The 23,712-nt window shown below is 38.0% G+C and overlaps 1 protein-coding gene across 10 annotated transcripts in view; it reads left to right on the forward strand.

Moving 5' to 3' along the window:
• SLC44A5 (solute carrier family 44 member 5) overlaps positions 1 to 23,712 on the forward strand; it is a 316,589-nt gene that overhangs the window by 222,077 nt on the left and 70,800 nt on the right. For all 10 annotated transcript variants that reach the window (XM_023641846.2, XM_070267486.1, XM_070267482.1 and 7 more), the window contains 2 exons: positions 3,025 to 3,098; positions 19,581 to 19,665. In XM_023641846.2, the coding sequence (XP_023497614.2) occupies positions 3,025 to 3,098; positions 19,581 to 19,665 (159 nt within the window). The remainder of the gene's footprint in view (positions 1 to 3,024; positions 3,099 to 19,580; positions 19,666 to 23,712) is intronic.

Below are 23,712 nucleotides of genomic sequence, written 5' to 3' on the forward strand. Positions count from 1 at the left end.
GGTTCTTACTGCTTGTTATGAAAGTAAAAGTGAATTCTCCTGAAGAAAAGGTACAGCAATGATGGGCCTCTAGTTAGAATACGATTCAGAATGATTGTCAGCCGTGAGCTGGTGTCACCCAGTTACCTCAATAGCTGTTTTGAGAGACGTGAAAATTATCCATATTAAATCCTTGGTTTTTAAATATCACTCATTTCCTACAGAACACTGAGGATTGTGACAGATGCCCTGAAATCAAAAGAAAGGAAAAATGATAAGGTGCGACAACTTCTAAAAACTTGAATCAAGCTTCTGCCGTGTTCCTGACTCACAAAATTGTGCCCAAGCTATATTTTATATTTCATTCAAACTCAATTTTCGAATGACTTTCTAAGCAGTAATTTTTTTTCTGGAGGAAATATGTCTGAGGAAATGGAGAGAAACAGGTGAAACAATTGAAAAGATAGCAGGTCATTGTAATTACATGAAAGTAGACACACACACAAATACACACAAACACATACACATCTATTTTTAAAAGGAAATTTCTAAAATAACAAAGGGAATCAAATCACAATGGAAACAAATTCAGAAATATGAATGTTTTATCTAGAAAACCTTTCCTGGTTTTTAATCAACCATTTATAGTAAGTCATAGTTATTCGTGGAGTAAAATCTTCGCGTACAATTAACCACTCTTAAATTTTCTATTCATAATTATCAGTTTGTTCAACATTCTTCTATGTTTAAGTAAGAAAAAATTAACCAGTCTGGCCATGGGGTATGGTCTGCTAATTTCCCTAACGTTGTGTCCCAGAAAAGTAGAGCAGACTTGAATACATTAGCCTTCCTGGTCCCAGAATAGAATCTCCAAACACCTCAAGGTGTGAATTATTGAGAAACGCTATCCCACTGTGGCGAGAGACTGCTGGGCGAATGGTTGCGTGGGCACGGAGTAGTCCTGGTGCTGTAGCATGTCCTTGGCACCAAAAGGAAAGAGAAATCATAATGTAAAACCCCATATGGAACCAAAACTCCAACTGATGCCCATTCATCAGTGCCAGTAGCAGAGGAGGATGGGTTTTACTTTTTAAAAATTTCCTTTTAGGCTCTGCTTTCCTTGCGCCCTGTCCTTTAAAATTGGTAAGATTCTTTCACTCATCTTCCTAGTATGTTTACCTCTCCCTGTGCTTACTACATAGCATTATAAATGTGTAACACTATAATGCTATGTAACAGCAGGTCATTATAAATACGCATCACACTATGTATTATATATAGTGGAAATATCTAGATAGAAATATATTATAGATGTATAATTACAGGGCCCTGGCCAACCCAGCTGGTACTTCTGATCACCTCCTCTCTCCCTCTTCTTAGTATTATGATTACACACAAGGGCTCTGACAACTTCAAGATTTCTAATTAAAGCACACCAGTGTTCCAGTTTTCTCTTCTTTAGTTCCTTACCTGCAGGCATTTCTTATGGGTATCGCGCCATTTAACAACCGTCTGACAGGATGAGACCCTGATCTTACTGAGACTGTGTCAGAATGCACGTGAACCAGGTCTCTCCTCACCCCCAAGCAGGTTTTTTATTTCAATGGTTGTTCACCAAAGAACACTAGAGAGCCAGTTTCCTCTCTTTTTATTTTTATTCTCATAATTCTTAAATCCAAATGAAATGTAAACTCTTAGGTTGAAGTTGGATTTAAACAAATGATTGTTTCTGGATTGACCATGATTAATTTTGCTGTAAAAGCTCCATTTCCGATTGTGAGGTGGAGTGATAGGGATGTGTCTGTAGTTTTAGATACAGCTAATATGAGTCATTACAGAAAAGTGTAATCATATTAGAATAACTACTAAATAAAAAAGCTTAGGCATTGGAGACCTGGATATGTTTGCCTTTGTAGCTACCTCTCTCTCCTGGACCTTAAATAAGTCAACTCACCTTACTACCCCTAAAAACCTCAAGGTATTCTTAGGAAACTCCAAAGTTACCTATATGAAAGCAATAAAGGTATAACCGGGCTTTATCAATGTGAGGTGTTATTGTGTCTGTTACTGTACGATTATTATTCGTTACTATTACTACTACCCTGCTAAAAATAGTGCGTAACTTCAACCTGCCTGTTCTGAAAGATTAGAGCATATCCATATGCCCTCAAAAGCAACACATTTTTGCTATGAAAATTCTCATGTGCAACTTTTTAATCCTGTCAATAAGTTGATCTTTTTCTTTGCTAATAGATTCTTCACTCAGTATCAAACAGAGAATGGTTGTATTGTTTCTCACATTCAAGACATAGCTTTGGCATTCCAGACCACTTATCAGCTGAACAACATACAATATTGGGAAGAGGAAAAACTTTCTTTGAAAGCCTTGAGTATTCCTGCTGGATCGTGGCTGGATGTGTGACCCTTAGCAAGTCACTGAGTCTCTATGAGCCAATTTTTCTCTGAATCTGACAATATCTAGCTTACAGAATAGCTTGAAAAATTACAGTTTTGAGCCATGTCATTTTTTAACACATTATATACATTGTTGTTAGAATAGGTACAACTCTCCTCCCCTTAGAAATTTTGTGTAGTCAATCTTTTATTTAATAATGCCCTTAAAATGTGTGTGTGGAAAGATAACGGAGAAAGGAAGGAATGGAAAATGCCTACTCTTTTTTACTATATCATGTATTGGGGAAGAGTGAAGAGGAAAATCATAAAATCAAATAACTTAAATTACAATTTCAAATAAAAAATAGTTACTTGATGTTGGTGTTCTCTAATCTCTAAAAGCGTGTTACAAGTAAAGAACCAAGGGAGAATAAACACTAAGAATTCTGAGGAGCTTCTTTAGTCATGGAACTATGATCACTCCTTGCTGAAGTCTCTGATTGCAGAAATCAGTCTGATCTACCTTTCAGAATTATTGGCTATAAAATGGTGTATCACTATTAGTATCTTTTTCTCCCTTCCTATATTTTATGCAATAAACAAGAAGTCATCTTGGACCCCTTTTAATTCTTTATTCCTTTTTGTCTTTAGGAGTTGTACAGATGTTCTGTGCTGCATAATCTTCATACTGTTCATTATTGGCTACATTCTTTTAGGACTTATGGGTGAGTAAATACAGGTATAGAAGATATTTCACATTTGCCAATGGAATAACTAATTCAATGTCACATTTTTAACGTTGATCATTTTCTTTCAGGAGCCTTCTTGTTAGTGATTATTGTCTTTTCAGGAGGGAATGTGCTTTATCAGGACTCATTGGGTAGCAGAAGCAATGAAAAATAAACACAGAGTAGATTATTCAAAGGCAAGCCCAAATTACTTAAGTAAACGCAATTATAAAGAAGGAAGAAAAAAGCTTATGGTTTCTTTTTAATAATTTTTACTTTTGAAATTCTATTAAGCAGCTAATTATGTTCATGTTGCTATTTATCAATATGAACGAGGGCCTAGATCAGTTTAGGTAATACATAAAATTTCTTTTTATAAGCAAATTAAAAGAAAGGAACAATTATTAAGAATTAGACTAGGTAATTCGCCGACGTATAAGAAGTCTTATTGGTTTTGCCTACCAGAAAGAGATATCCTGTTGTTTATTGTTAGGTTAAAGATTTTTCTATGAAAGTGAAAATAAGGAGGCCAAATATAGAAATTCTTTATTTGCACTTTTTAAAAACTATTAAAGGAACTGGTGTGGATATTTTCTGTAAAACGGTTTCATAATTGCATGTGAATGTATCACATTTTTCCTCAGAAACTTAAGTCCTGTTCCTTAGATGTTGACTTAGGAAATTTTAACATATCATTATTAGGGTGGGGGCTGTAAAAGTCAGATAATTCTTCTAGTACCGATAATTAATGGCCTGGAGTTAATGTGGATAGAATATATTAGCAGAAAGAAGGCTGTGCCTACCTAGGGAACGATGGAAAATACTCTTCCCTGGTCTTCATTTGTATCTCTCAATAAGAGAAATAGTTTGAGAACAGCAATTGAAACTAATTCCAAAACATCATCTCAGTAATGATGTGCAAAAACTACACAGAATTGGAGAATTTGAAAAAAGTAAGGCAGGACGATAGGGAGGGAGAGAAGAATAAAGAACCATAAACCACAAAATTAAGTAATGTACTCTAAGGCCTTCAGAAGATTTCTTTGGTGTTTCTTCAAAGTCTTTTAACTTCTAAACATTAATACACAATACACGTGTAAATTGAATATTATAATAAAATGAATTTCCTTGTTATACAACTAATAGAATTTTAACTTTAACTTTGGGACACATCTTTCTTGTCTATGTAATTTTTTTTGTTTTGTTTTTACCTTTTGTCGTTGGAATGAAATTTATTTAATAAGAGAAGAAGATTTGGAGTCGAGCTGATCTGGTGTTTCCTCACATTATTTGGTGGACTTGGGCTCATTTCTTAACCTAAGTTTTCTCATCAGTAAAATATGGAAACACTCCCTACTTTTCTCCAACAGCAGGGCTGTTTGAGAAGTAAATGAAATGATATCCAGCTGTACTAATGATGCTTCATAATGCAGGCATACCTTGGAGATATTGTGGGTTCGGTTCCGGACCACTGCAATAAAGTATCACAATAAAGTGAGTGGCACAATTTTTTTTGTTTCCCTGTGCATATAAAAGTTATGTAGGGGCTGGGCCCATGGCTGAGTGGTTAAAGTTGTGTGTGCTCCGCTTCAGCAGTCTGGGTTCGTGGGTTCAGATCCTGGGTGCGGACCTACTCCACTCATCAGTCATGCTGTGGAGGCATCCCGCCACAAAGTGGAGGAAGACTGGCACAGAAGTTAGCTCAGGGCTAATCTTCCTCAAGCAAAAAAAAAGGAAGATTGGCAATGGATGTTAGTTCAGGGTGAATCTTCCTCACCAAAAGAAAAACAGTTATGTTAACACTATAGGTAGTCTATTAAGTGTGCAATAGCATTATGTCCAAAATAACAAGTTACATGCCTTAATTAAAAAATGCTTTGTTTGCTAAAAAACACTAACTATCATCTGAACCTTCAGAGAGTCATAATCTTATTGCTGGTGGAGGGTCTTGCCTCGATCTTGATGGTTGCTGACTGATCAAGGTGGTGGTTGCTGAAGGTTGGGATGGCTGTGGCAATTTCCTAAAATAAGACAACAGTGAAGTTTGTTGCATTGATTGACTCTTCCTCTCATGAATGATTTCTCTGTAGCATGGGATGGTGCTTGATAGCATTTCACCCACAATAGAACTTATTTCAAAATTGGAGTCAATCCTCTCAAACTCTGTGCTGCTTTATCAGCTAAGTTTATGTCATATTCTAAACTCTTTGTTGTAGTTTCAACAATCTTCACCAGGAGTAGATTCCATCTCAAGAAACCACTTTCTTTGTTCATCCATAAGAAGCAACTCCTCATCCGTTACAGTCTTATCATGAGATTGCAGCAATCCAACCTTATTTTTAGGCTGCACTTCTAATTCTAGCTCTTTTGCTATTTCCACTACATCTGCAGTTACTTCCTCCACTGAAGTCTTGGACCCCTCAAAGTCATCCATGAGGGCTGGAATCAACTTCTTCCAAACTCCTGTTAATGTTGATACTCTGAGCTCTTCCCATGAATCACAAATGTTCTTAATGGCATCTAAAATGGTGAATCCTTTCCAGAAGGTTTTCAATTTACTTTGCCCAGATCCATCAGAGGAATCACTATCTATGGCAGCTATAGCCTCACAAAATGTATTTCTTAAATAATAGGACTTGAAAGTCAAAATCTCTCCTTGATATCCATGGCCTGCAGAATGGACGTTGTGTTAGCAGGCATGGAAACAACAGTAATCTTGTTGTACATATCCATTAGAGCTCCTGGGTGACCAGGTGCCTTGTCAGTGAGCAGTAATATTTTGAAAGGAATCTTCTTTTCTGAGCAGCAGGTCTCAACAGTAGGCTTAAAATATTCAGTAAACCATGTTGTAAACAGATGTGCTGTCATCCAGGTTTATTGTGCCATTTACAGAGCACAGGCAGAGTAGATTTAGCATAATTCTCTCTATAAATTCATAATTTAGCATTGGCTTCAACTTAAAGTTACCAGCTGCATTTGCCCCTAACGAGAGAGTCAACTTGTCCTTTGAAGCTTTGAAGCCAGGCATTGGCTTCTCCTCTCCAGCTATGAAGGTCCTAGATGGCATCTTCTTCCAATATAAGGCTGTTTTGTCTACATTGAAACTCTGTTATTTAGCGTAGCCGCCTTCATTAATTACCTTAGCTGGGTCTTCTGGGTAACTTGCTGCAGCTTCTGCATCAGCACTTGCTGCTTCCCTTTGTACTTTTATGTTATGGAGACGGCTTCTTTCCTTAAACCTCATGAACCAACCTCTGCTAGCTTCCAACTATTCTTCTGCAGCTTCCTCACCCCTCTCAGCCTTCACAGAACTAAAGACAGTGAGGGCCTGGCTCTGGATTAGGCTTTGGCTTAAGGGAATATTGTGACTGGTTTGATCCTCTATCCAGACCACTAAAACTTTGTCCGTATCAGCAATAAGGCTGTTTCACTTTTTTATCATTCATGTATTCACTGGAGTAACACTTTTAATTTCCCTCAAGAACTTTCCCTTTGCATTCACAACTTAGCTAACTGGCGCTAGTGGCCTAGTTTTTGCCCTGTCTTGGCTTTCGGCATGCCTTCTCCAATAAGTTTAATCATTTATGGCTTTTGATTTAAAGTGAGAGACGTGTGATTCTTCCTTTCACTTGAACAGTTAGAGGCCATTGTAGGGTTATTAATTGGTCTAATTTCAATATTGTGTCTCAGGGAGTAGAGAGGCCCGAGGGGAGGGAGAGAGATGGCGGAACAGCCCGTTGGTGGAGCAGTCAGAACACGCACAGCGTTTATTGATTAAGTTCGCCGTCTTACATGGGCACAGTTTATGGCACCGCAAAACAGTTACAATGATAACATCGAGATCACCGACCACAGATCACCGTAACAAATATAATAATAATAATGAAAAAGTTTGAACTACTGTGAGAATTACCAAAACGTGACACAGAGACGAAGTGAGCAAATGCTGTTTGAAAAATGGCACCGATAGACTTGCTCTATGCAGGGTTGCCACAGACCTTTGGTTTGTAAAAAGTGCATTATCTGCGAAGCACAATAAAGCAAAGCACAATAAGGTGAGGTATGGCTGTAGTACTAGGCAATATTTCACTTGCTACCATTGCATAAGCTAGTTGTTCTGAATTTTAATAAATTGTTTTTAAATGTAATTTACTATATTGTTTCTACGGCAACCCATAATTTTGGTTATTAAAGTTTGGATGCACACAGGAACTTCATAAGGATCTCATATTGTGCCTGGATCTTTCTTTTAGGAGGCCTTATGACATAACTGAATAAGTCTCTCCTCCATTATCTCAGAGCCGGTCTGTTGTAAGCCAGAGAAATGCCTTCTGTCCTATAGAGCTGGGGAAGCCACTGCCTCTCTCTCTCCTGTTGACACAGTAGAGGGAAGGGGTGGGAATGCACACCATCATTCCCTGTGGAGAGAGATGAGAAATTTGACTTTTTTTTTTGTTTAAGATCTCCGGATTCAGTTTGTAAATGCCTTAACTCACATAATGAAATTGGAGGATAAATTTTCCTCAATGAAAAACTGTTTAATGTTGGATTAATTTAGGGATTCCCTCAAATTAATCCTGATGCCACCGACTAAAAAGGGTGACTCACAAAATTTACTAGATATGTATATACATATTTTCCACATCCCTGAACTACAAATAGCCTTACTAGCCTGTTTCTAATATAAATTAAACTCTTCAGTTATGTCCAATGTTGGACTAAAAGAAGAATGAAGGAACACAATTGGCAGAGGTTACTAAGAGTGTGAAGAATTTTTTAACATCAAAGAATATACACCTTTACCTGGGGAGAGATGATGCTAAGTCAGTTTCACTGATTTGTTATAAGAAGTGTGGCATCTTTTGCCATCTTTGTTAGATCTGGACTTCTTAGGTTTATCTTTCATCCATATTCTTTTCATAAGAAGCATTACCATGAAAGAGCCATATTTCTTACAAATTCTGCTGAGAAGCTGTTCTTTGCCTTTTATGTGGAATATGGCCAGTAGGGTAACAGTTTAGATGCAAGAAAGGCACTTGACATTTGACTGATGAAAAGCAGGACCTCCATTCAAGTGGGTGAAGTGGAGTCTGGGTAGAAGGTAATCAAATCTCCTTGAAAGATCAAAGCAACATTTATGATAATAGCCCTCTTTTGTCCTACTTCACTGATGGCTGCTATTCAATTACTGTACTAACTAGAAAAAAAGAATAGGAATATTTATTATGCAAATTATTCTTTGCTATACTTGTGCTAACATTATGTATACGATAATAGCACAATTTTAACATTCAACAAATTTTTCTTTCTTTTTCTTTTCAAATGGATTTCAGTTGAATGAAGAGTTAGTTCATTATTGTATTTACATAGGAAGCACTTGGAGTTAGAGTCCAAAGTTTGTTTTGGTTTTGCTTTTTAATCTTCCTCAGGAATAATTATCCCTATTAGTTGAGGAGATAGGAAGTTAACAAGAAAGTGAATTAATGCAAACAAACCCAGAACTCTGTCACCACCCTGTGAGAAGCCCAAGGCACATGGAGAAGCCACATGTAGGATCAACACGCTCCACTGAGCTCTCAGGAATAGACAGCTACTATCAGCCCAGTGGGTTTTCAGAGGGTTGAAGCCCCAGTCAACTTCTGACTGCACGAGAGACACCAAGGGACACAACTGAGCCTTTGCCAAATTTCTGACTCCCCAGATCGTGAGCAAATGAAATGGTGTATTACGCCAGTGGGTTTGGGTGTGCAGCAATACTGAAGCAGAACAAAATCTGGTACCTGGTAGTGGGATGCTAGTTTAACAAAACCTTAAACATGGGCCTTGGTTTTGAGAACAGGTGGTGTTCAGAAGCCCAATGGATTTTGAGGAGGCTGTCAATGAGAGTTTGAAAGAAAGTAAGGAAAATGCAGTTGGAAGCACCTTGCCATGCAGTGGTGAAAAGTTTGGCAATGCTGTTGCCAGTGGTAATGTGGGAAGAATGAAATGTACCTAATAAATTCAACGATCTGGCTAAACGAGATCATCCTTAGGAGAGGAGCCAATCCTGAAGAGCCTCATCCACGCCTGACCTTGACATAGGTGGTGAGATTCAGACCTTGAGCCTAAATCTGATGCAACAATTGGATGAGGCTTTTGGGGATCTTGGGAGAGGATAAGTGTATTTGATTGTGAAGGGAATGTAAAAAAATTGTGGCCAGAGGCCGGACTATGGTAGTTTTAACATATGGTTGCAAATTGTTTGCCATTCCTCGCATTGAGAGGTGAGGTCTGAATCCCTTACCCCTGAATTTGATGAAGCTAGTGATTGCTTTCCCACTAGAGAAATGAACCAAGCCAAAGCACACCAGCAAAAGGCCTTGAAATGTAGGTAATTCATAGATCAGTGCAAATTGGAGGAAGGCCATCATAGGTCAACTGGAAACTTTCAGTAGGACTGAAAGGACAAAGGACCAAGTACAGAAAGGAGGAGGTTTATGTAGTTCAGTCTTAAATCCTTCATGGAATGAGGTAGAAAATAAAGAAAATGGCTAAATTAATAATAAAATGTGGTCAAACTCGACTCCATCATTTCTGGTGTTAAAGTGTATGTTCATAGTCTTGGGGTGATAATAGTGTCACATATTTACTTCTCCATTCATTGCTTAAGGAAATCCAGCATAACATTCTCTTCCCTGACCTTAACTTTCCCAAAATGCCAAGGAAGGGGCAGTCGTAGTTCCAGTTTCTGGGTGGAGAGAGACTGTACTCTGGAACTCTGACATTTTGGTGGGTGCCATTTGGTATCACTTCTTAATCGATGGCTCATCTGAATCCTTCCACAACTGTAGTGGTTTCCTACACTAGGATCAAGACGATAGCTTTTTAAGACTTTATGCGATGTTCAGCCATTGCTTCTCAAAGCATGACTAGTGTCAGAATGTAGCCCCCTACTCGTAGGCTCTGCTGTTAATCCTGGGGCACCAGCCCAGTCTCTGCCTTCATGGCAAGTTTCCTTTTGGGATATTTATATGTCTTCCTTTGGCCTGCAGACCTGATTCAGGGTCAATCTGTTTGATCTTAAATGAAGTCTCAGGGAGAAAAGTTTGAGCTCTTATCCTTTCCTTCTCTTAAAGCAAATTGGTCTTCCCCATCCCAAGGGAGATGCGGAAGGGAAAAAACCATATTTTCTTAACTGAGAAGTCACTCAAGTGACCTTTTGAAGAGCAAAGATAATTCCAAGATGACTTTTTGATCCTGTCTATACAGAGAAGCAGTAAACAATTTCTCTTACAAACAAATAAACAAATAAATATAATTAAAAAAAATTAACTTATGCCTCAGCAGGTATCCTGTTGTAGTTTGTGAGCTTGGTGGCATGATCCTAATTTTCACTGTAAGGGGAAACTGGTGATGGGGAGTGATCATGACAGGAAGTCGCACTGTGCCTTCAGTCTACTTCAGAACTGAGCCTGCCTCTCAGGTCACAGCTTGGAAACATTGTTTTAGCAAAGTAAAATCATGTCTTCCAATAAAAAAGTAAGAAATTTAAAGAACTCTAGTTCCATTATTTTTAAATTTTTCTAGTAAACTTTTCTTAATGAAAAATGTATTATATTTATAGATAACCAGAACCAGTGTTAAATGTTGTTTTGTATTCTTTACAAATATATAAACATTTACAAATTCAGCTACCTGTCTACACTTCCTTTTGTTGTGGAAGTCTTCATTGTAAAAAGAAAGCACTTAGTTTTGGCGGTAACCTGAACAGATTTTTTGAGTGTTGAGTGAGAATTTTACCGTTTGCTGCATTTTGCTGAATGCATGCAGTCCGGATGATTTCAAGTGCAATATTGTTAGCTTGAGAGAGACTGATTCGTGCTCAAGGACACGACCCTAAACTCACCATTGGGTGGAAGAGGCCGCCTGTGAAACGATAAACAACATTTTTCTTATCTAGGCAACTGGATACAGGGCTGCTTCCAAAAATGTTTCTACAGCAGCAGTGTCATCAACACAGATTTTCAAATTCGGCGTCATGTGTCCTATTATCTGCTTCATTGCATTTGTAAATTGCTTGTGTTAAAAAGCCATAAGCACAATTTGGCAGGGCTGTTCCTCACATATTAAAACAGTTAAAATATACCTTTAAGGGATACAAAATAATGATTTGAAAGGCAATATTCCCAACCAGCAAGTGTTTAGGGAATGCCTTAGCTGCCCCAAACAGATTTGCAGTTAATTTTTAAGTGTCAATGCAGGCAGTTGGTCTAATCCCATTTTCTCCTTGACAGAGGGCTTTCTAATGGCTGCAACTTGTGACCCAACGCTAAAGCACGAAAGGAACATGCTTTGCAAATGTTTGAAAATGAGAGATAATAGCAGATAATAATACTTGCTCCTGGTACTTCAGGAACATACCTTTCCTTGATATGAGTAAAAGGATAATTTGCCTGAATAACATTTTCACCCATCTCTTACCAATCTTTGCTTATCTGCTGTGAATTACCCAGACAAGAAGTGTTTTACAAATCATTTCTCTTCTCTCTTCTCTTTCTCGCTTACACACACACATACATGCACGCGCTCGCGCACACGCACACACACGGTTCTAGATATGATGGAGGGGCAGTATCTTAGGTTATAATGAACTACAGGGAGATTGTTTCAGCAAAATATGATGGTCAGTGCCAGGCATGCAATCCACAGCAGAGGGTCTGTTCAGGCAGGTCCTTCTCTCCCTATTCAAGTTTTCCTTGAAAAAGTCAAGGTCACCACGCGTTCAGTTTCACTTATCTTGGTGTTTACATGCTTAACTGTGGTTGTATAATTGGCAATATCCCCTTGCTTTATATGAAAGAAGAGCTCTCATCGTTCCTAAAAATTGATATAATTTAATCCATCTGAAAATGCTATGTGTAATATTCATTATTAATACCTACTAGTAAATACACCTTTTTTGAAAGATCTATGAAATCCTTTGAGGTCTTCCTGGCCAAAAAAAAGCCCAAAGGATGAGATACTGTCTGACATAATTTTATTTACTTTATAATACAAGCACTAACTGAAGGAAAAAACCACATCCGTATTAATAGGTGTGGTTTATCAAAAGAAATGTGTTCCTCTCTTTAGTGCATACAGAACAGGCTAATTTTGCAACCAATCAGAGACTGTATACACTGACAGTGCAGCGAAGTGAGCCACACTCAGTCTCACAGGGGCAAGACTGCAGCTATCACATTAGTCATGAATTTTGCTTTCATAGAATACCTGCTTTTCACTTACTGCCCTGATGCTGTTCCCTGACGCCCAATTCTGGGTGGAACTGGCGTGGGGGTGAGGGGCAGAGGGAGGGAAAGAAAAGCATTAGGAGAGCATCATGGGGTTCTGGTCTTCCCCCCTACGACCCCCCCCCCAGGAAACTTCATTACTTAAAGAATCCTCATTCATCTTCTTTATTAAATAAAAGGCCGTATAGTGTGGTGGTTAAGAGCACGGGCTTTAGAATTAAACTGCCTCGGTTATGTTGGTGAATAAAACCAGATGACAAAGTCGCAGGCACTCAATAACAGTCTAGATCAATCATCTTTTTCCATTAATTTTCTAACTATTTTAGAAACAACTCTAAAAGACCACTTTAAGTGAAGCTGATAGAGTCGATCTATCTAGCTATGCATCCCTGTCTTTGTACCACGTATTGCTCCTTTGTAGTGCTTGTCAGAATTGAAATTTCATGTTTGTTTGTGTGGTTAATTCATTAAGATCTATTTCCCCCAATGCACTGTATGCTCTGGGAGAGCAAGGACTGTTATATACCCAGTGTCTGGCATGGTGCTGACAGATAGTAGTCACTCAAAAAAAATTTGTGGAATGAATTAAGAAAAGAATGAATACATTTCTGTCCTTATTATCTCCAACTACTTTTTTACTTAAAAAAAAAAACCTATCTTCTAATGTGAATCCGAACCTTGAACAAGTTGTAAATATTGGTAAACTAACATCTATTTAGATTAACCAGAAAAAGAAGCATATTAAAGAGAAACCACAAAAATGTTGCGAAAAGCCTAATTTGGTTTCTTGGTTATTTTTCCATTTTCTTTCAAGTCTATGTCTATTTTTTTTTTTGCAAATGTATTTTAAAAATATGCTTTGTCCCATCTTTCACCTCCTACCCTCACCGTTTCCATTTTACAGACTCCGAAATTTAGAATGTGCATCTTTCTGCTCTTTTCTTTTGCAGTAAATTCTGCAAAAGAGAGTTTGAAAACCTTATGTCTCTGGTTGTTTTCTGTTTGTTTGTTTTTAATGAAGTCCTAAATGTCTTGCTGAATATGTCTGAAGCTCCTCCGTTGAGTAGGCAGCTCACTTCTTCAGAACATGGCCTGGATATTTTTCACTGTCCCCTCTGGATCTCTTCTCTACTTCCTCTTTGCCCTGCTCTGTACCCTGAGAAGCTGGCATTTTTGATTACATCAACAGGCTCTTGTCCTCTGGCTTCCAATTTGGTTTGGTCTGTGGGAGATATGGACAGTAGATTGGAGGTTGGAGAATGAGTGTGGAATTTATTTCTCTGACTCTCTCGCTGATGGGTCACTCGGGTGAGCTACACCTACCGAAGGCAGAGCTAGGTGGTCATATAACCTTGAGGGAAGATCATGAGGATACAGTACTGTCCCTGCCAAGTGAAAGCAAATGCCCTGGTGTTTTCTACTTAGTGGGAAAGGGGGAAAGCTTTGCTTGGTCAATTGTTGCAGCCAAGGTGGCAGAGGCTGCTTTGCTTTGTTCTAGCAGAGAGACTATGCCTTGAACAGCAGCTAAAATTGAGATCATGTCTTGGTCAAGCTTAAGAGAATCCATTATCATTCTTCAGAAACCATCTTCCCTCTGCAGTAGCCAATCGGGGTGATATATAGTTTCCTGAGAGAGACTGTGTTAATTATGAAATAGCACTATACTAAATATGAATGTGTTCATCTCTATGTCCTCAGAATCTTTATGTGCCTATCACATAGTGAGGCCCAATAAACGAACGACTAAGTGAATAGGAATATGATGATTGACAGCTCAGCGTGAATGAACGAATGAATGGGAGTTTGACCATATTCTAGTTCAGTTCTTTAAGATCAAGCTTTCTATGTTAACTTTCCTTTAAGAATTAAAGTAAATAGATGTCAGATACTGTATAATTCATTAGGCCCTAAGGAATGTTGTAAATCAAGTTGAGGGCTCCATGTTTTAAATCATATAGTGAAGAAACAAAAAATACTAAAATCCTAACAATTTTAGCTATGAGTTTAAAACATAGCAAAACAAATTAAATAGAAGAGAGGATTTAATATTATGAAACGTAGGTTGAAGGAGAGAAAGATGACTTTTTACTGCTTCCTTCAAGCATATAAAAGATTTTAAAAAGCTATATTGTGGTTAATTATCTATTGCTACATAGGAAATTACTCCTAAACTTGGCAATGCTTCTTATCGCTCAGTTTCTGTGGTGGGGAATTGGGAACAACTGAGCTGGGTGGCTCTGGCTCCGAGTTCTTCATGAGGTAGCGGTCAAGATGCAAGCCCAGGCCACGGACAGATGAAGGCTTGACCCAGATAGAGGATCAGCTTTCTACACAGCTCACTCGCATGACTCGCATGGATGTTAGCAGGAAGCTTCAGTTCTCGCTGACTGCTGACAATCATGTGGGCTTTTCTATAGAGCTGTCTGAGTGTCCTCATGACATGTTAGACGGCTTCCCCTAGTGCTAGTGATCTAAAAGAGAGAGAGAGCAAAGAGGAAGCTGCAATGCTTTTTATGAACTACTCTTGGAAGTCACCCAATGTCATCTCTGCGACATTCTCTTCATTAGAAGCAAGTCACTAAGTCTAGTTCACACTCAAAAGATGGGGAATTAAGCACCACTTTTTGAAGGAAAAATTTCAAATAATTTATGGCCATATCTGAAAGCCACCATACATGGTGATCAGCTGAATAAAAGTAAATGGGATTAAATTATAGGGAAGAACTCCGTGATAGCATAGCCACAAAAAAATCTGGGAGAAAAAAGATGATGTGGGGTCTATATGTTTTGAGCTTTTTAAGAGTGTGAATAAACATCTAAACCTCTGGCTCTCAGCTGGAGCAGTACCACTGCCTAGGGGGTCTTTCAGAAAGCTTGAGTTGACATTTTGGTTGTCACAATGTTTGGGAGGTACAACTGGCACTCAGTGGGAGGGAGCCAGGGAAAGGAGCTGGCTGGCGAGATCTGGGACAGTTCTGCACAACCGAGAATTGCCCCGCTCATATAGGTGACAACTTCTTTTTAAATATTTGAATCTAGAACTTCCATTTTAAAATTGCAAATGTTATTTTTGCATGGTTTTAGTAACTACCAAGGGAATTTAATGAAAGATTGTGTTTTTTTGTTAGAATTTATGAAAAGTCGTTCATTTAGGAAAATCATACCTTTGACAACACCATTTGTACTGTATCCTCCTGCAGTTATAGCGATTACATTCCGTGTCTCTATCTCCAGGTACAAGCCCCTGGCTATTTCACTGTGTCTTCTAGTTTAGTCACGTGAGCATTTGCGTACTGATACGCATGTTGTTTAATTATGAATTATTTTCTTCTTATATCTCATTTACAAGCTAGGGCATTTTATTTTATTTTTTTTTAAGCAATTGAGTGCATGGGTGAGTTATGTTATCTCTGAACATTATTTCAAGATTATAAAAGGAGTATTGTATACTATTTGTTATATGTTGTATTTTGCAGTTATGGTAGGTCTCAATTCAGATGAGCCACATTTAAGTGCTCAGTACACACTTCTGGCTAGTGGCTACCATACTGGACAGCACAGTTCTAGAATCTCCATGAATAGAGAAATTCCAAGAAAGGGGGTAAAAATGTGAGAAGACCCCTATTTTATTAATGGAGAAAATGACTGCTGCTGGATAGCTCCTTCTTCTCCTCTTTTTTATGTGGAGGTGTGGAGAGATGTGGACTTGATGGAGAAGATAAAGAAAACCAGGAGCCCTTGACTGAGGTTGAACTGGCCCTTGCAGCTTTCAGCTCAAAGACTTGATGTTCCAGTTCAAATACAGACCACCTGCAGCACAACTTCTGTGCCAGAGGCTGCGTGGAGAGATGCAGCAGCAGTCTAGTAAACACAGCCACCTGCCACAATTCCGAACTACAAAATCAGGAAGGAGAGCTCTTCCCTTGACACTTACATCTTCATCTCCCTCTTCTTTGTCCCTGGGTATCGGATCCCTCCCAACCAGACACTGTCCCTCTCCTGCCAAGTACAAAGCTCTTCTTTTCAATTGGCAAAGGCTCCAAAATTACCTGTGCCATCTCCTTTCCTACCATATGTATCTAACATACTGCTGATCCTCATTTAGCTGGTATCCTTGTTGTTTCCCACTGTTAACGAGCTCATTCCTAATTTATCCTTTAGCCGGCAGCATGTAGCTACTACAGTCTAGTGGTTAGAGCCTGGGCCCTAGAGAGCAACACACCTAAGTTCAAGCCCTGTTTATATCACTTAAAAACTGTGTGATCATGTGAAGGAAATAAAACTCTGAGCAACACTCATCTATAAAATTTAGATGAAAAGGATGAAAATAACCTCATAGAGTTATTGTGAGACTGTATCATAGAATTGTTGTGAGACTCAAATGAGACAATGAATGTAAAACACTTAGCCTAGTACTTGACACATTGTAAGCAATTAATAAATTGAAGCTCTTATTATTAAAATATTTCCTCAATCTAGAATTCTTTCCTTACTCCTGGCCACCTGTCCAAATCCTAGTCATTTTTCAGTCTTTCCCATGTCCCACCTCTTCTCTAAGCCTACATACTTTATTCTCTCCTTTTCATGTGTTTCTTGAGAACTCTGACATAAACTATACTGGGATTGACTTCTACTACAGGACACATAGTGGTCATTTAGTAAGTTCTTTGATTAATTGACTTATGATGAAAAAGGGAAAGAGAACCATAGCAGATGAAGCTGATGCCCCACCCCACCACCCTCCATCCTTCTGAGTTTGCTTGCAGCAATGGCACACAGTTCTACCATGCCCACTGACAGGCGTGTCCAATACGGCTCCTCAGAAGGTCTCCAGCAGGATGGAGTCACCACTGCCCACAACAGTATCCCACTCATGAACATGCCCTTTATTAACTTTGTTTCCTTCCCTGTCTCACTCTCCTCACTTCCACTTAAACTTCCTAGGATCACCTCCAAAATTAACCTATCTGCACCGAAATCCTTGTATCAGGGTTTGATTTTGGGGAAGCCTAATGAGACAGGAACTAACATTGCCGAGTCCATACTGGACGCTAAGCGCCATGTCAGGGGTTCTACTTTTATTATCTTCTTTCATGTTCTCAACATTCTTCCGGGGCTGGGTATTATTATACCCATTTTATAGTAACAAATTAGAAAGCCAAGACTAAAACAATTAAGTGACTTGTTCAGGGTCATAAATAGATTAAGTAGCAAATCTAGTAATCCAAATGCTTCTTAGGAGCCCATTTCTTTTTTCTTTTTTTTGAGGACGATTAGCCCTAAGCTAACATCTGCTGCCAATCCTCCTCTTTTTGCTGAGGAAGACTGGCCCTGAGCTAACATCCATGCCCATCTTCCTCTACTTTATACGTAGGACAACACCTACCACAGCATGGCTTGCCAAGCAGTGCCATGTCCGAACCAGGATCTGAACTGGCAAATCCCAAGCCGCTGAAGTGGAACATGTGAACTTAACCGCTGTGCCACCAGGCCAGCCCCTAGGTGCCCATTTCTGAATTATAATTATATGGAAAAGGAATATAACATTTTGGAATAAAGTTAAAAGAAACATATTACAGAAAATAGAGTCAGGTAAAATTAGATTTCTTTCTTAGTTTTAGCCAAAATGTGACAAACTAAGATATAAAAACAAAATATATTAGGGGCCAGCCTAGTGCCATAGTGGTTGAGTTCGTGAGCTCCTCTTCAGTGGCCAGGAGTTCACAGGTTCGAATCCTGGGCGCAGTCCCAGCACCGTTCATCAAGCCATGCTCTGGTGGCATCTCATATAAAATAAAGGAATATTGGTACAGATGTTAGCTCAGCAAAAATCTTCCTCAAGGACAAAGAGGAAGATTGGCAACTGATGTTACCTCAGGGCCAATCTTCCTCACAAAAAAGGGAAAAAAAAAACCCAGAATATAATAAAACTGTCTAGAGACATTGTACACTGAATGCTTAGATGTCATTTAAATGCCTTATTTATAGTCTAGTTTCTTTATTCTGGGAAATAAAGACGGGAAGATATGACAGCGGAGAGCTGCCTGAATGAGTCAGATTTTCTAAGAAGGTATTAGAAGATGAAACCGATTTGTCCTCTGACATTGGAGAAAGAATTAGACAAAGGAGACTTTTCTAAATACTTTAATACTAAAAGGAAAGGCATGGATGGATGAGAAAAATTATTGAGAAAAATTTCTCTTCCATATTAAAATTCTCATTCAGAATTGATTTTTTTTTTATCTTCCCGAATCACACAGGCTATGTACAGAATGGTGATTGAATTATAACAAAACTGTCAAATCCAAGAAATGTGGGTGAGGAGATAGCCAAGGACAAAGAGATCTGTTTTCCATATGCAGAGGCAAGCATCAGATGACCGATGTATTTCCTAGATTTTTAGGAACTACATTAATCAAATTGGAGAAGTTGGAAATATTCAGTTAGAACTAGGGAGTATTACTCCATTTAGCTAATGCGTGTTTCTTTCTGTGGTTCTCTAGTCTAGCTGTCAAGCTTCTGATTCTTAGAAAATAAAGGCAATGAGTTTGTCTGAGGTAGAGCCCAACGTCTTCAGAGAAAATAGAATTTAGTCTTCAGTTATTGTGAAGTTTGAAAACACTTGATATTTATAGTAAGCTTTGAGATTATCAGACAAAATGTACGGTAAATCTTTGTTATGTATTGCCTCTGAAGTTGCTGCTGTTTGCCTTTATAATGTCCCATGAAATCATAGAGAACTAGTCAATCTGAATTGGGCATTACAGTTACATTCCTTTGAATTCTTTAATGGTTTTCACTTATGTATAACCCAAAAGAATTACATCATATTATTTACTGTAAATTTATTAGCTCTGCTATGAAGTCATCTAGTTTTGAGCCCTAGAAAAGTGACTTCTAGCCAGCCAAGCATTTGTAGTGTGCCCTCTAATTCACATTTTAATACATGTCATTTTCTAAGTGCATTACCTCATGTTTTGGCTTCAACCCAAGGGAATCTTGAGAGAATAAGAGAAATGTGCTTTCTGACTGATTCATCCATATTTTATTTTACTTTTCATTAAGAAATTACTCTTTGAAGAAAATCAATAATCTTCTGTGACCGAGGGGAGAGGTTAGCGTGTTGCAATGGTGCATTCTAATTTCTCAAATCAGGCTGCCTTTAGCCAGCTGTTGCTGATAGAATTTTTGTCCTTTCTTGTTCCTGCAGCCTGGGTACATGGCGACCCCAGGAGAGTGGCCTATCCTACAGACAGCAAGGGCCACTTTTGTGGCCAGAAGGGCACCCCCAATGAGTGAGTATGGCCACCTTTGCTTTGTCTAATTTTACTGTCTAAGCTGGAACCTAGAAATCACTTTTACATTAACTCTACTAGACTTTATAAGAATATTGAGAGTCATAAAGGAGGCCTTCCCTTCCCTCATTCCCAGAGACAGTTTATAAGGAATTGGGAAGTTTCCTATTATATGACTTAAGATGTCATTGTTTTGCAGCATTCTATTAGAAAGCATGAAGACTCTGCTTAGTGAAAATACAATCTTTTTTTTTTTTTTTTAAAGATTTTATTTTTTCCTTTTTCTCCCCAAAGCCCCCCCGGTACATAGTTGTATATTCTTCGTTGTGGGTCCTTCTAGTTGTGGTATGTGGGATGCTGCCTTAGCGTGGTTTGATGAGCAGTGTCATGTCCGCGCCCAGGATTCGAACCAATGAAACACTGGGCCGCCTGCAGCGGAGCGCATGAACTTAACCACTCGGCCACGGGACCGGCCCCGAAAATACAATCTTAATGGATGAATTGGACCAGTGATTGTATCAGAAGCCATATTTTAAAATGCCTTATGAAATGAGCTATTGGAAGGCTGAGTTCTGAGTGGCACCTAAAAAGCTATACAGTGCTGTTGTTAGAATTGTGTTTGGGGCTGGCCCCGTGGCCGAGTGGTTAAGCTCGCGCGCTCCGCAGCAGGCGGCCCAGTGTTTCGTGGGTTCGAATCCTGGGTGCGGATATGGCACTGCTCATCAGACCACGCTGAGGCAGGTCCCACATACCACAACTAGAGGAACCCACAGCGAAGAATATACAACTATGTACCAGGGGGCTTTGGGGAGAAAAAGGAAATAATAAAATCTTTAAAAAAAAAAAAAAAAAAAAAGAATTGTGTTTGCCACAGTGCCTACTGATAAGTCGCTCCATCATTCAAAGTGAGGGGCATACCTAGAAAGTCTTCACTGTGTGGTAGACCTGTCCATGCAACTTAGCTACTACAGACCCTGAGTAGTTGAAACAAATAAGGAAGAATGTTCTATCAAATTTCTTTCTAATGTTAAGCATAACAGAAGTTTCCATTTCTGAAAGCAAGTTTTTTATTTCTTTCCTTCAAACAAAACAAAACAAAACACAGCTCAGAGCACTTCTGTTGGGTTCCCTATGTTGCCCACCCATAACTCCCATAACTATGGAGCTTATTATTCCAAGAGATATACAGACTAAAAAAATAGATTCAGGAAAAGGTTAACAAAATTCAGAGTAGAATTATTTTAGATGATCAAGAGAAACCAGATATTCGGGTATGGGGCAAATCCTCAATCATGTCAGGTTGAGTTTATGGTGGACAGACTGATTCCTACAAAAGGTCCACATTACCTATTAGAGATGACAGAACTAAATTCTGATCTAGGGTGATAATTCTTATTTTAACCTCAGTAACTCAAAAAATCCTAGACATTGCCAACAAAACTTTTACACTACGAAGGAAAAAGAAAACACAAGGTGGGAGAAAAAATCATACAAATCTCTAAATCTCTAGTTCTTTAAAATAGGCTATTTTTAAAAGGGACTCTGTAATAATAAGTTTTCCAGACCTAAGCCAATGACCCACTTATTTCCAAAAAAAATGGTATACTACAAATTTCAGTATGTAAAGATCATTCAAAGACAATCCTGGTGTAACACAGATATGCTCATTAAAGTATTATTTATAATAACAACTTATTGGAAGCCATACAGATATCCAGCAATATGTGGATCATAAATTATGGACCATCTATTTAATGAAATATAATGGAGCCATTAAAAATCTTTGTTTATATGTTTAAGTGTTGATTCTGTTGATTTTTCTCTGGCTTTCTGGATTTTGTGTCATGATTATAATTGCCTTCCTCCTCTTGAAAATAACATTCACCTATATTTCTCTACTATTTCTGTGGTTTCCTTTTTTTTTTTTTTTGAGGAAGATTAGCCCTGAGCTGACATCTGCTGCCAATCCTCTCTTTTTTGCTGAGGAAGGCTGGCCCTGAGCTAACATCCATGCCTATCTTCCTCTACGTTATACCTGGTGCACCTACCACAGCATGGCGTGCCAAGCAGTGCCATGTCCACACCCAGGATCTGAACCGACGAACCCCAGGCTGCTGAAGCGGAATGTGCACACTTAACCACTTCACCACCGGGCTGGCCCCCTTTTTTTATATTTAAATTTTTAATCCACTTGGAATTCATTTTTGTATATAGAATGAAATAGGAATCAAACTTTAATTTTTCCAATTGCAGAGCCAATTATCTCAGAATAGTTTGTTGAATAATATGCTCTTTTCCCCCTCTGATTTCTGATACCACAATTATCATATAATAAATTTGTGTATTTGTTTCTGAACCATCTATGCTATTTCAATGTATATTTTAAGCCTCTCAATTGTTTTAATTATTGTAATAAATGTGTGTTAACTAGCAAATTTAACAAGAAAATTACTTTAAATGATGCTTAGAGCTTTTAATAGTAAGTGAAAATATTTATGAAAGCATCAGATTTCAATCATTAAAACAGAATGGAACTATCATAGAACTAGGCAGAAAGAAATAAATACAAATATAAATTTTCAATGTGATAAATATGGGATTCCAAGTCAATAGCAAAAAGATGGATTATTAAAAAGTGATATTGAATTAACTGAAATGCTATTCATGAATACAAAAGAAAATTGGATATTTATGTCATACCTTACACCAAAATGAATACTGAAACATTGGAGATTTTGTATATAAAATATACAACCTAAAAGTACAGAAGAAAATGCAGGGGTATATTTATAGAATTAGGGGATAAAGAAACCTTTGCTAAACATGACAATGAAAGCCAGAAAACATAACAGAAATTTTAAAGTATATTCCTACACAGACTAAACCCACTTGAGCCTACTGTATACAAAGTTAAAAGATTAAGTGGCAATCCAGGAAAAATAAATATTTTCAACATATATATCTGAAAACAGGTCGATAGCTTTATTATATGAACTACCTCTACCAAATCAGAAAGAAAAAGACGATCATCCAATATACAAGTGGGCAAAAGTCATAAACAGGAAATAACATAATATAATGGCCAATAACAATAGAAAGTGCTGTTCAACCACAGTTAAAAAAATGCAAATTGGGGCTGGCCCCATGGCCGAGTGGTTAAGTTCACGTGCTCCACTGCTGCAGCCAAGGGTTTCACCGGTTCGGATCCTGGGCACAGACATGGCATGACTCGTTAGGCCACGCTGAGGTGGCGTCCCACATGCCACAACTAGAAGGACCTGCAACTAAGATATACAACTATGTACCATGGGGATTTGGGGAGATAAAGCAGAAAAAAAAAGAAGATTGGCAACAGTTGTTAGCTCAGGTGCCAATCTTTAAAAAACAAAAGTACAAATTAATAAAGGTGTATTATTTTTGCTTATAAGGTTGTCAAATAAAGTGATTAAAATTTGCAGTGTTGACTAGAGTGAAGAGAAAAAAGCATCTCATTTTCTACTGGTGGTAGTGAAATAAGATAATATTTATCATATTTTATCAAATATTTATCCAATTCATATATTCTTTTTGACTCAGCAGTTTTCCTCCTAGAAATTTATCCAATGGAAATTTGCATAAAGTTTACTAATGTTATAAGTGCTATGAAATAGTAATAATAAAATGGAAATAGCCTAAATGTCTATCAACAGGAAATTGATTAAGTGAATTATGGTACAGTCATATAATAAAATGCTATTTAATCATTAAAAATGATTGTGTAGGGATATTTTTTTGGCATGAAAAATATACACATGATATATTGTTAATTCACGAAATCAGGTTACTAAAGTGTTATGTATAGTATAATTCTGTCTTGTGAGTGTGTTTGTGATAAATGAATATCACATATATAAAACCACCTATACATGCAAGGAAAAAAAGTCTGAAAGTATATACACATGTTTATAGTAGTTATTTCTGGGTAGTGGGATTATATTTTTCTTTTTATTCATGTGTTTACTGAGTATGTCTCGAACAGTATTCTAAAAGCTGAGGTTATAGTGCAAA

The sequence above is a fragment of the Equus caballus genome, chromosome 5 (genome assembly GCF_041296265.1).
Source record: "Equus caballus isolate H_3958 breed thoroughbred chromosome 5, TB-T2T, whole genome shotgun sequence".
Classification (NCBI taxonomy): Eukaryota; Metazoa; Chordata; class Mammalia; order Perissodactyla; family Equidae; genus Equus; species Equus caballus.